Consider the following 13,773-nt stretch of genomic DNA (forward strand, 5'->3'; position numbering starts at 1 on the left):
GGAACAGTACAGAACAAGATCTGAGCCCACAGTGCAAAGGGGCTGGGACATGCTACGCCAGCGGCAGCATCCTGTAAGTTCACATACTCTGGAAGTGCAAGTCAGTTTGCCATTACGAAATACTCTGGTATTTTCAACAGGTGTCTGTTACACCTGCTTCCTCCTTGTGTGAAATAAAAACTCCTCCTTCCCTTGGCAGCAGAAGTCACTCAAGCACTGAAGTTACCGAGAGCCTTAAGTCTTGCCTGCGAGAAACAGAAATACTGGAGGTTCAGTTCCACTGATGTCCCCTGGACCTACATGGTGTGGACAAAGTTTATACTAGAAACCTGCTGGAGCACAGCCTAAAATTCTTTGTATGAAAAATACTTTACAGATGGGCACAGAAACAAGGTAGGGAGAGGGGAAGGGACATTCACGGGAGCTGGGCAGAGACTGAGAACTAAGGAGGCAGCTCAGAGTGAGGCAATTATTTGCTTCCTGAGTTGTGATGAGCCTGTGGCCTAGTGATGGGAGCAGGAGGAAAGAAGTGACTGCTACAGAAACCAAGTAAATATTTTCTGCAACTAGTCCCTGCTTTTTCTTCTCCATTGCTCCAAGCAGCGATGACTAAAAGCCCAAGGGAGAGCTCAAAGCCTCAGGTATTGTACAGAAATATGCATTCCCTTGGGCTAAAAACCTGAAGCTACGGATTCCGCAGCGAGCAGTGCTTTCATGGAGCATCAGGAAACAGAGCACAGATCCAGCCAAGGACGCAAAAATGTCTGGGACGCAGAAAGCAGCTATACTGAACGTCCCAGCAATACCAGCCCTATCTGGTGCTGAAACCACCTTGCTCCCTGGGAAAGCAGAAAGCACTGTGAAACCACATAACGAACAAAGAGGGTGCAAATTCCTTTAGAAGCAGGCAGAACCGCATCCCTTTTACACTGCAGTACCAGTGAGCTCCTCCAGCCATCACTGACCTGCTCTCACCACTGCTGCTCATTTTTAGGGAGCCCTCTGTCCCCTCGAGAAGCGCTTCCCAGGCAGCCTCAGCATCGCCTCTTCCTCGCTGCAGCACGCAACTCCCGCAGCAGGAGCTGGTGCCCACCCGGGGTGGCTCCTGCCCCGTCTGTGGGCCAGAGCAGGGCACAGAGGTGCTATCAGCAGCACGCGTGGCCCACGGCTTCATTAGAGCCGGCGGACGCGTGCTCCTGACAGAGCTGCTGAATCTGGTGTTGGCTTTTCGGGTCGGGAAGACCCCGTGCAGCTCCTAATTCGGGGCTGGATTTGTGCTCAGCTGCACACTCTAATCGCTAATTAGAGGTTGGCCATCATCCTCCGGCAGCTGTTAGTGTCCTACAGGTCGATTCCCAAGCAACAGTCTGCCGAGCCGCAGCCGCCGACTGGAAAGTTCGTTGGATGGGCAGCATCCAGCCCCCTCCCCAATACACCCGGGTATTTATTTCCATCATCAGAAAAGGGCTGCAACATCAGACAATGGTCTGCCTTGCACCACCTCTTCTCCCCTTCTTGCAGTCAGCTCCCAAATATTTCTTGCATTTTCCCCACTCATTTATTCTTTTTTCTTTCTTTTCTTCCTTTTTTTTTTTTTTAAATGAAAAAATGTTATTTTTTGCCTCCTGAGCCTTGCCGGCTGGGCTCGGCGTCTGTATCAGCTGGAGGAGCTTATGAGGCTCGTCTCCTCGGATTTAGACTGAAATTTTGATTTTCTGCCGCGCTCAGATAATGTGGAAATCCTGTTCCCCGATATTTACTGTTTATCAGCGCAGCACAGCGCAGTTCTGGGGGGAAGGGAATCTCTCCCTCTGCTTGTCCCCCCTCGCTCCCCTCCACCCCCCATCCTGCATGCTAATGAGTTGGACTTCAGAGCAGACCTACAACAATAGCCTAATTACGGCGAGCTGAGGGGAAGAGGAACTCCCTGGCGAAGAGGGTCTGCCTCGCTGGGACAAACTCTGATCCCTGTCCCCATCACACCCAGCACAGCGCCGGTCCCTCATCCCGCCAGCGATCACCAAGCCACCTCCCCCTCTCTAGGCCCACCACTAAGCCAAGCTTTGCCACCTCAGGTCCCCTCCAGCTTTACAAAGCTGAGGATGGGGAAGCGCAGGAGCATGGTGAGCCGTGCCACATCTGCTCCTCACCTGGATGAAGTGGTCCTGTCTCGTTGTGTCCAAGCCAGGTTGCCCTCAGCATCATAGTCTATGAGGCCACCGCCCTGTCCCTTTCACATCGCGTTTGTCCTGGAGGGAGCCCAGGTGCTTGGGAACCCCTCAACAGCCCCAGCCGCAAGCACGGTCCTCGTCCAAGGCGTGTATCCCTGCTCCCCCATGTGCTGACACACAAGCCTGCATCCTCCAATGAGGATTAGTGTCGCTGAGCCCTCACAAACTCATTCCCGCAAGCAACCCGGAGGCGAGAAGGGAAAGGGGGGGAAACACTTCCCTGAGTAAGTGACATGAACTAGGCAGGAAAAATAAAACAATAATAAAAAAATCTGGGGCTCAGCAGCAGGGGAACAGCTCTAAGGACCACTTAAGTGGCCAGCGGTGCATAATGCCTTGCTATTAATGAGGCCTGCTGCCAATCCCTAAAAGGATTGGTTATTGTCAGATAAAGTACGGGGCTTTCTCTTCCCCTCCCGAGTCCCTCGCGGGAAAGGCAGGCATTTCCCTGTGGTTGGGATTGAGCAGAATAATGTCCCAGCCACCTGCAAACGCGCTGGGCTTTCTCTGCAACTGCATAATTAGAGGCAGCATTGGGGTAAGGCTGCAGGGTAACGCAGCATGTAGAAAGGAGGGAAAGAAAAATGGGAAAAAGAGGGGGTTTTTATATTAAAAAAAAAAAAAGAGGGGAAAGGAATGGAAAGGGAGACAGGAAACATGATAAAGCTCAGCCAGGCGCTCTCTGCTCGGCTGTTCTCTGTGCAGCTCGGCTGTTGGCTGGCTCTTCTGGTTTAAAGTGACTCCGCTTCTTATGGAAACGGAGAGGCGGTATTAAAAAAAAAAAAAAAAAACAAGACACAGAGAGCTTCCTTATCTCATGGAGACAGTTGTCAGGAATCACTTTGACTGAGTCGTTTTGTCTCCATGCTTTTTTTCGCTGTCAAGCAGGCCTCAGGACATGGATCAAAGGAGAGGCGCCGAGCGCTCGCTGAAACTTCTGATCCCTTCTCGGTAGAGACACGCGAGTGGCAGACAGCTCTCCTCCACATCAAATGGAAGGAGAGAGGAGAGAGAGAGGAAGAAGGGAAGGGAGAGGGAGAAGAAAAGCTGGGAGAGAGACAGAGAGAGAGGAGGCTGTGAGGGGCTCTCTCTGCCACTCCAGAGCTCAGGGGAAAGGCAGACACAGCAGCCTTCGCTTTCCCCGTTCCCTGTTCTCCGTTGGGAGCATCTCCCTGCCAGTGTCCCTCTGAAAGGGAAGCTGGAGGGAGGTGTGGGGCAAGCAGGAGCACAGATATTTTCCCCAAACTAAGAGGTCCCCTGCCTCAACCCAGGCCTGGCCCCACACATCGGTGGGTCCCAGACCAGGCTTTGCACTGAAGCAGGAGTCGTGGTGAGAGCTCCCATGCGCGTGGGCTGCTTGGACACCCCTGTTTCAGCTCTGCACTGGCTCAATGGGTGAATTTCTACCCCAAAACAACCCCGTCAGTGTCAGCTTTGCCTCTCTTCCTTCAGTCTCTCAACCCAGTCCCTGTGATTTTCCTATATCTGCCTGGCGAGCAGCTCCCCACCCTTTCCCCTGTGTGGCTCACGATTCCCTTTCAGGTACTTATTCCCTGAAATAAGATCCCCCTCATCTCCAAACTGGATAGGCTTAAGGGCTGACTCCAGCTTACTATGGCGAGCTAAGACCCTCCGCTCCGCACCTTTGATCAATTTACTGCTCACACCCCCCAGACCCCGCTAGGATTTCTGATCTTCAGCCCCCGCTGTAAATTGATCTCATGCATGCCTGTCTGACGGAGGCAAGCACCAGCAACATGCAGCAGGAGGCCTTGCTGCACCCAAGCCATCTTCCCTCGCGTCCACCACCGTGCGAGGTGGAAACCACCGTATGGCACGTACCCCACAACCTGACAGCCCCCCGTTATTTTTCTGTTGCACACGCAGCTAGATCTCCTCTCCTTCACACTTCCCACAGTCTCTGGACACTACAGAAGCCCCTGCACAGCCCTGCAATCCCAGGGTCACCCAAACTTCCTTCCACCTCACAAGACAGACCAGCACAGCATCCCTTTAGGGTACATCTCCCCCATAAGCCCCTCCTGATGCTTCGGGGCCTAACAGCTCTTCTGAGCAGCCCTCCAGGTTGCTCCGGAGTGGGATCCAGCCCCCAAAATCCTCCCTGTTCTCTCAGCCTGGAAAGTCCTGCTTGCAATCTTTGGCCCAAGACGCCGCAACCCATCTGTCAGCGATCCCAGCAGCTGCCTGGCTTTGGGATGGGAGCGAAGCAAGCTTCCTGCATCGTTAGCACACATCGACGGTTAAGCAAACAGAAAATAAAGCATACTGAATAATGACCCCTTTCAAAATGCATCCATCAGCTCTGGGAAAGCCGGAGGTCACGGCATATGCCTCTAACGTGGAACTAGGTGAGCGACGCAGAATCCTGCATGCACCTTCAGCGTAGTGTTTCCTGAGCTGGCACAGGCTCGAGGCTCCCAAGGAGAGCGATGGAGCCGTGTACACCTGCAGTACACTGTCCCACCTCCTCTCCCAGCACCGTGCCTCTGTTGTTCTGTCGCACCCACTGAAGTTAATGCACTTTCCACAACCTCTCTTTGGGGAAAAAAAAAGAGGGGGGCAGGTTGGGGTCAGTGCCCGATACGTTGCTGTAGATTTTTCCTACCATGGATGGCTTTGCACAGCTGGAGCACAGCTGTTACACCGTTGCTAGATGTTAACAGGCACACACAGTGCATGGGCACACCACAGTGGTGTGCACACACACCGAACGTGCACGCAGGACAGCAATGCCCTTGTGCGCACAGGCGTGCAAGAGCACTCGCGCATGCCCCTGCCTCTGAATCCTAATTATTCCTTTTACTGCATTCTTCCCTTTTAAGTTTCCTCTCTATCTCCTGTCCCTCGTTCCAGGGCTGCCTTTCCCCACTGCAGTCCCTTGATTCCTCTCACAGCTCAGCACCAGCTCCCCAGTCCCTGGCTTATTGCAGCTCTTCAAGCCACGCAGTGAAACACTCGCCTCTGAATGCCAGAGGTCGCTCTGAAATGCCTGGCACCAGGCTGGATGCTGCATTAATTGCTAATCTCTCATTTTCTCTATCTGCCCTGCCTGCCTTGTCTCGAGTTCCCTTATTAATCAGAAAGCAAATCCTGCATTTGAATTCTCCAAGTGTGTGTCTCCTGGCCAAGTCCTTCTTACCCTCCCTGGTGTGGAAAAGAGACCCAGAGGAGAGCTGAAAGCCCCACCAGTCCTGTCTGGATTTCGGCAGGAATTACAGCCCCTGCGACGCCTGTTCCACCCACCCAGCTCCGGCTTTGCTCCCACCACCCTGTAAGCGGGTAGCTGGGTCTGGGTGAGAAGGAAATTTCAATTAAATAGAAGAAATTTAAAGATTTTGGGGTACAGATTTCTGAGGTCTGGAGGCCTATTAGACGCTCTCGCACCTCCCTGCATTTCTTCTTCCTGCTGTCATTGGTCTTGTCATTCTCCTCCAGTTTTTTTTTTCCCTGTATTTCTTCTCCTATTTACTCCTTATTCCCCTTCCTCTCCATTTTGTCTCCTTCTGATCCCTGAGTTTACAAACAGTGCAGTGCCACAGGGGCTGCTCTTGGACCCACCAAATGACAAAGCTCCTGTCAAATCCAAGGCTCAGAAATCAACTGTTTGCTCTGAAGTTCTTCAGTGTTTCTAATACTTCAGTAAAACACACAGAGAACAATGTCTGGTGTGGAAATCACCTAGAAACAAATGCAATCAGTACCACCCGGAGCATCAGAGCTAGGGTTAAGGTAATAAGGTGCTGCCTTATTTGTTTCTAATCAGTTTTCAATGGGACCTAAGCATCCAAATCAATCGAGGAAGCTCATGAAACCTCAAGACTGACAGAAAGCGTTTTGGCCCCTCACGTATGAATTTCCCCCTTCCCCCTCTACTCCTTTGCTCACAGAAACAGAGGCATTAGGAATCAGGCAAATAAATACATCTCCATTTTCACATGAGAAAAATGTTCCGTTCTCCCCTTTTTCCGCTGCTGGGAGCAGAGGCGTCTAACTGACAAGAGCAGATGGGCTGTGTTTGATTAAATAAAAAAAAAAAAAAAAAAAAGAAACTTTAGTGGAAAAACTACCAGCTTTCCTGGGACACATAGGTTAAAAGTTTAGAGAGACAGAGCTGCATTTGACACCAAGCAAGGGAAAACGCCAACGCGGTCTCAGCAGAGCTACGCTCTCCCAGAGAGAAACCTGGAGCTCCCGTGCCCCCTTTCATCCCCGTGGCAAAAAAAAAGACACATATTTCAGCATGTGTTCACCTTTTTCTCCAAAAATCCCGTGTGCCCCAAGATTGTGGGGAGGCTGAAGACCGCTCTCTGCAAAAGAAACAGGGTGCGAGGAATAATCAATCACAGGTCAGAAAAGGGAGAGCAGCCACTTTCTGAAGAGCAGACGCTTCGTTCGAGGTCCTCTAGAGAGATGGGGCAGCAGGGGGAATGCGGAGGAGGCAGCGCGGGGGGAAGAGGGCAGAGACCACATGGAAAAAAGCAGGAGTGGAAAAGGAGGGTAGGAGAAAGAGGGAGGAGAGATGGAAAAGGGAGGTAGAGGAACCCAGGAGGCGAGGTTAACGAAAAACCCTCGTGTGGGGTGGCACCCAAGAGTGTTAGAGGTGAAAGAATATTAGAAGGACATGTTTCTACACTAAGATAAGCTGGAGAAATGAATCCTTATCCGTCCAAAACCAACCCTTTAAAATTCGAGCAAGAGAAGGGTCTCCTTTCAGGGAAATGGGGAATCCTTAATGCTTCCTCCCTCAGCAACTGTAATGCCAGGATGTTCCCAATCTGCTTTGAGGGATGGAAAGATTAAGAATAATAAAAAAATTGCAATAAAATATGTGTGAACGAGGGGGTAATTGTGGACAAATGCAGCATTCAAATTCATTTTTCAGCTCTTTTACACACCATTTCAATCTTATTTTCTGCTTGTTAATGAGATCTTGTTGGTTGGGGTGGGCACGGCTGCCCAGTATCGCTTGGGTAATTGCACATAATTTTCTCTCTACTAGTGATTTGCATCAGATTTTTTTTTTTCCTCATTCTTTGCTATTTAAACCCCCTCCTCCCTTCCCCCCTCCCCCCCCAAATCTCACCCTTTCCTCCTCCTCTCTCTTCCCCTCCCCTTCTCCTGGCCCAGCAAGACTCATTTTGAATGCTTATTATAGGCACAGTGTCTCCAACAAAAAAAAAAAAAGAAAAGAAAAAAAAAAAGAAAAAAAAAAAAGGAAGCAGACAGACGGGATCGGTGTCACTGGAGGAAGGAACACTGTCTCACTGGAAACAGATACTGCGATGCCTGCTTCCCTCTAGACAGCTAACATTGTGTCCTTCCCAATTGCCAGGTTTCCCAAAAAAAAAAGGGGGGGGGGGGGCTCAGCTGGCTCTTCTTACACTTCTGCCAGGATCAGTGTGCTCCTGACAGGGATTCAGATGATCTCTAATCCCACCCCAATGAGGTTGAGAAAAACGTTATCCCTGGATGGTGGAAGAGACTGGAGCCCTGGGACAATGTCAGGAAAAAAAAAAACGGTGCTACGGTTGTGCAGACTAAGAAGGTGTCTTGAGTTCAGAGTGTAAATTTGCGGGCTGTGCCTCCAGTGTTCCTCCAGGAATGCTATCAAGAAACAGTGATAAACCAGAAATTGTAAAATCTGACTCCAGTCTTCAGGTACTGCCATTACTCTGGGAATGAATTTGCTCATGGAGCAAAAAAAGCCACTGAAAGCCCTGAGAAAATTAAAGCAACAAATATGAGATGGCGAACAAGTTTCTCTTGGCTCTCACATTTCTGGAATTGTCTTAATCTCTGGGTGATCCTGTGGGTTTGTTAAAGATTCAAAGCTCTCAGAAATAACATGTTATGAAAAGTATAAGAAATGCCTGACTTTCAACTACACCTTAACATGTTCTCCAGCTAGACAGGGGCCACCTGCCGCAAACTAATGGTCTTCTGCTTTGGAGTAACCCCCTGCAAGACCTTAACGTGCCACAGTGAATGGTCAGACACATTCAAGATACAGGCCTGGATCTAAAAGGGCAGCATACATTTTAGGAGGTGAAGCAGTGGACAAAATCCTCCTAAAAACACAAAGACATTTTAAAAGGCAGAAGAGATGTGTTGGAGACGAAAGCAGCCCAGAATACAGTATGGCCCTACTTCTTTGCTGTTTGAAAAGCATCCAGGGAATTTCCCATCATCACAAATGGCAGAGGCACATGTGGCCCTCACTTTTCTCTTTATGTTGACTTGCAGTGTACTGCCTAACTCACCTGATTTCCTTCCATCCTCAGCATACACATTTCTTGAAGGACTGTCAGATGCTGACCAGGAGATAACTGGACTCAGTACCAAGTTTACCATTATATGAGTTATTTGTCACAAGCCTTACCCCAGTCAGAGCAAGGGGGATACTCAGCTAGCACAGGTCTGAACTTCAAAACAGATGGATGCAAAGTTTGTTGTGGCTGCCAGCGTAAAGCATGACCTGGCTACAGATGCCTACGTGCCTGGCCTTGTTCTAGTTGTGGGTGATAGGTATTTTCAAATAAACTGAAATTATTCCTCTGTGGGACAAAAATGAGTTGAAAATATTTATCATTTATTTACGAAATCCCACCCACACACCTGGTTTACAACGAAGTTTTGTGAGAAATGATGAGACAGAAGCTCCAGTGCCAGAAATCACTCTATGACTGCTAACTCTGGTTACTCACTCTTCCTACTTACGTTTGCTTCGGATCTCTGTATCTTCGCTAAGTTTTGGCACAGGCATTAATGCCAGCCCGGAGGCAATTATGAGCCACTGAGTCAGCCCAGCTGAATCTGTGACAGCTGCTGCTAACCCACACAACCTCTGGGGAACGACGGGGACCCCACCATTGCATGTTCCTGCTCTCCAGTCCTGAGCTACTTTCCGACAATCCGTGACCGCTGCAGCCGGCCAGCGCATCCTGACAGATGCAAGGTGACTCATCTGGCCACATTGTGAAGTTCGCTTTCTCGAACAGGCAACACTCAAAGCAAGATCTCTCTTTTACAAAGGCTGTCCCAGCACGAAATCATCACAAATCACTGCTCGGATTACCCCGAGGTCTCTCACTAAGGTCTAGGAAGGAGCATGACATGAGAAATCACACTAGGCCTTTGCACAACCCAGTCGGTGTTCTTGTATGAAGTGTCACAAAAAACATCATCGTGGGATGAAGCAGCTGAAGACAAAAATTCCCATCTGACCTCTCACTCCTCAGCAGGGAAATTGCATGCGAAATGCTTTGGGAATCCAGCGGCAGAGCTGGACAGGCACAAGGCTGGAGACTGGAAAACAAGCAAGAAACACGGCCATTTCCCATGTGAAGTCTGGGTAACTTTCAGCAGTGGCTGCTCTTTCTGGCAGGAGTGGGAGGACTAAAGTGCATGTGTGCATTGAGGGGACCGAGCCCGCAGAGGCCAGACGTAATCCTCTTTTCTCTCTTGCGAGAATGGAAATGCCATGCTTCTCCTCTAGAATTTCAGCAGCCAGCACCGAGCCCGTCTGGTGGATTCTGGCTGGGACACCCAATCCTGGAGTAACTGGATAGCGTCCCGAGCGGCAGCAAATGCTGGGAGCTCTCAGCCAGGCTGGCCCCCCACTTCTTGTCTAAACTGCAAAGAAATCTCCCTCCTGCTGCTGCTGCTAAGGGGTGAAATCAGAGAACTGGCTGTTTGCAGCTCAGACAAACTGCCATCATTTTAAGTTCTCAATTTTTTTTTTTTCTATCTCCTGAACTCACTCCTTCCCTGTAGCTGGTATTTACCCCTGCAGAGAGCAACCAGATAACACAGATAGCTGGAGAGGAGGAGGAGGAGGAGAGGGCTGAGGTGCAATGGCTTTTACCTGTAATGCCAAGGACCAGCTGAATTATGGACAAATAAGTTATGCAGAGTATCTCATATTTAGACCTCACAAAACTTTTACCCACCCTGCTACATAAAAGAGGACACTTCTAGGAGTTCCCATTCATGCTGTCAGGAGTATTTCTTGCATCCTTCCACTAGGAACAGCAGAGAGCTTAGAAAGGCAGGAAGGTAGCAAGATAAGTAAATATAAAGCAGTTATAAAATAACCTGGGTTAGCCTTTCTGTGCACAAAATAAATAGAAGAATTTATATGCTGATAGCTTGGCCCTCACATGATTAAAAGCATTAGGAAAATGGGAATCTCCCCTTCTTGGGGGTGCAAAGCTCTCTTTTCTTCAGGACTGCCAGATAATGTATCCTCTCTTTCCCATACAAAGGGCTTATTGACTATATCTTCCCCTAGCCTGAGCCTGGGGGCAGGGTAATTTGGGATAGGGATAAGCGGGGAAGAAGCGTTGGTCTGGTCATTTCAATGAGCCTCTGATTTAGTGAGCGGGACTAGTAGGGAGATGATGAAGCTACAGAAATGGAAATTGTATGATGGACTTGTATGTGTCTAGTGCTCGTGGAGCTTATCACGTGGATCTCATCCTTAACTTACTCTATGGTGCTCAATTGCACTTGTGATAATCCGAATTAATCACCTGGACCATCTCCAGGTGCTCTGGACCATCTCACCTGCAGTTTGCCTCTGAATTCCATACTACATGCTCATCTCCCAAGCCCAGTGCTATTAGAAATCCCTTGTCAGAAAGATGTCTCCCTGTTTCCCCCACAAATTACACTGTTTGAGGCAATATTCAGCCTCATGCCAGTCACACTTTTACATTTTCTATCTTATGACCATTCAAAGCTAGAAGAGAGATTTTTATACCATTTCAGAGAAGCTGCAAAATTTCCCTCTTTCCATTGACATTCATTGTTTGTTTTCACAGTCAAGAGATCACAAGCTATTGGACCTTAAAATCTATATACCTCTCTGATGTCCCTGTTTATTAGACTCCTCTCTAAACAGTTGTAGCTTTTTCATTTCAGATGCCTACCTAATTTCTCTCTGCAGTTTTGAATTATTTTGCACTTCCTGTCTTAAATAGTGTTACTGCTGACTCTGAAACAACTGCTGTAATGCACTTCATGTGTCTCCGAGTTTCACAAGTGACTGAGAGCAAAAGTAAAACATATTTGGCACTCCCCAGGATGGGAGGCACCACACGAATACAAATCCTTGCTGTTAATTTTCAGCATACGGTGTGTGCCTTGTTCCACTTAAAAGTGAACGTGCATTTGGAAAACAGATTACATCAAGTAAATCAACGAGAAGGTTAAAGGCCCTATCTAGAATATCTTCTATTCTAGAAAACTAGAATTCTTATCCCAGGATAGTGATAAAGAGAGTGGGCTGTATTTCAGGTGGCATACACCCTGGGCATCTCCACTGACTTCAGCAGAGCTCACCAGCTGAAGAACGTAAGTCTGCTCCCACAACACACGCATAGCACGAGCTCTGCTCTCTCCAGACCTGCTGATGACGGAGGCTTTAAGCTCTCTACACTGCTGAGGCTTGCTTCTCTGTCACATGCAGCACCGAAAAGCCACGCACACAACTCCCTTCGGAAGGCAGCTGGGCTGAGGCTGGGAGCACAGATCCCCGAGGCAGGTTCACAGGCACTCTATTCCGAGCTCAGGCAGGGATTTTAAAATCAAGGGGGTATTACAAGGAGGCTGTGGCTGTTGCCTGGTACATTTAAAATACACATGCTCCATTCTCTTACACAGACAGATGTGTGTGAAATGTATCTTTCCTCCTTTAAAACTTAGCTACATCTCTTATTCTGACCTTGTGGAAAGCATTAACAGAATTGTTCACATGACAATTAGTTGCTCAAAACTAAATCCCAGATCTGCAACCCTGTGTTCTGAGGACACTTAGATTCATGGCACTTTCACAAGTAAGGGCTTCCTATGTTCCAACCAGATTTGGACAAGCTGGCTTCAGCTAATCTCTAGATCAGTCGCCCACAAATCAGGGACTACTTCTAACGAGAGCCTGCAAAAAGCAACTGAAAACATGAAGCATGCTGTTATTAGGCTAAAATTCACAATTCAAGGGTCCACACCTGCACTGGAATTTTTTCAGAGGGCTGAGAAGATGAACATAGATGCTGAAGGCCCTGGTGTTTGTGATTACAGTGTGCTAACCTGAATATGGGAACTGACGGGATAGAAATGCTCCGGCAGCACAGCGCTGAACTCAGGATACAGACATTGCTGATAAACAAATTAACTCATTGCTTTAACTAGGCTGCCTCCAAAAATTTGTGACAATAACAATAATTCCCTTGTTAACCAGAATACACTGTGATAGCCTGAAGCTTGCCCTGCTCTCAGAGGATCTGCCAGGCAAAGAAAGAGAATGGAAATGGGTCACATACCTGTGGAGAGAGGCCATTGCTCACAGGATTCATGTGGTTGGCAGGAGCTGCGGCGTTCATGAAACTGTCCGAGTAGCTGGAGAAGCTGTGTCGGGCCCCGTAGGCAGAGCCGGTGTCAGCAGCAGCGGCTGCGGCAAGCCCTCCTTGGTGCATGGTGGATGGCGGCAGGGGCTGGGGTCTGTGCACAGTGCTTCCCCCATCTGCGGAGAGAGCATTCAGAGGAAAACGGTCATGGGGCATTACAGCCGGGATCGTGCAAAGCATGGGTTGATGGTCTGGCTATCCTGATCCCAGCTTCTGGGTGTCACCACCGCTGTGCTCCCTCTGAACACAAGCATGTCACGGGACAGTTCATGCACAGTACAAGATATGCAAACCTGGGATGAAATATCTGAGTTTTCTCTTCATTTTTCCCCAGACAGAAGTGGTAAATTCCTTTGTAAAGGCCAAGGCCACAGCCAACTGGAATTAGCAATACTCCTTCCACTGAACCCCTGTATGGACTTTTATCCAGAATGAGGGATTGCCTGTACAATACTCACTTTACTGTAATGTGCTCATCATTTCAAAGCTGAGCAGAAGAACAACAGTCATGAGACACATTGACATAGCAGAAAGGATGATGACACAGAGAAGAAAACTGTGGAATTTCCATTGACTTGAGGAAAAATCTAGTCTTCCCACTAAAGGAAAACCACTTATGCATTACAAGAGCCTTAGTGGGATGTCATGATGGGATGATGCAGTGCAAGAGAAGAGAAGCAGCGCAGGCGAATGGGTGCTTACCTTGGGAAATGGTAGTTGTTGGGTAGGTGGAGTCCGGCAGCTGGTACGGGGGAAGAGTTGGCATTCCTGTCGGCGGGAAGCCCCCTGGCAGCAGGTGATTGAAAGCTGCCAGTTGGTTCGCTCCCGCCTGTTTGCGCCATCTTGCTCTTCGGTTGCTGAACCACACCTGATGGGGAGAGGAGAGACCATGCATGACTCACTCTGAGCTGCTGTCCCACTTCACCTGGGTGGCTGATAGAAAAACATCCTGAATTACAGCACTGCCCAAAACCAGGTTCAAATCGCTCCCTGACACAGGCATTGTGAGTATTTGTCTCTGTTCCTCAGCTTCCTTTCTCCCAAATGACAATACTACTACTGCCCTGCCTTCTGGGTGAAGATACGTTCCTTTAAAATTGTTAAAGATGCTACTAAGA

General features: G+C 48.9%; 1 protein-coding gene across 5 annotated transcripts in view; it reads right to left on the minus strand.

Moving 5' to 3' along the window:
* The window catches only part of PAX7 (paired box 7), a 102,308-nt gene that overhangs the window by 27,109 nt on the left and 61,426 nt on the right, over positions 1-13,773 (minus strand). For all 5 annotated transcript variants that reach the window (XM_086764608.1, XM_086764605.1, XM_086764606.1 and 2 more), the window contains exons 6-7: positions 13,358-13,523; positions 12,572-12,771 (exon numbers count right to left, since the gene is read on the minus strand). In XM_086764608.1, the coding sequence (XP_086620734.1) occupies positions 12,572-12,771; positions 13,358-13,523 (366 nt within the window). The remainder of the gene's footprint in view (positions 1-12,571; positions 12,772-13,357; positions 13,524-13,773) is intronic.

The sequence above is a fragment of the Chlamydotis macqueenii genome, chromosome 21, assembly GCF_036417535.1.
Source record: "Chlamydotis macqueenii isolate bChlMac1 chromosome 21, bChlMac1.mat, whole genome shotgun sequence".
Taxonomy (NCBI): Eukaryota; Metazoa; Chordata; class Aves; order Otidiformes; family Otididae; genus Chlamydotis; species Chlamydotis macqueenii.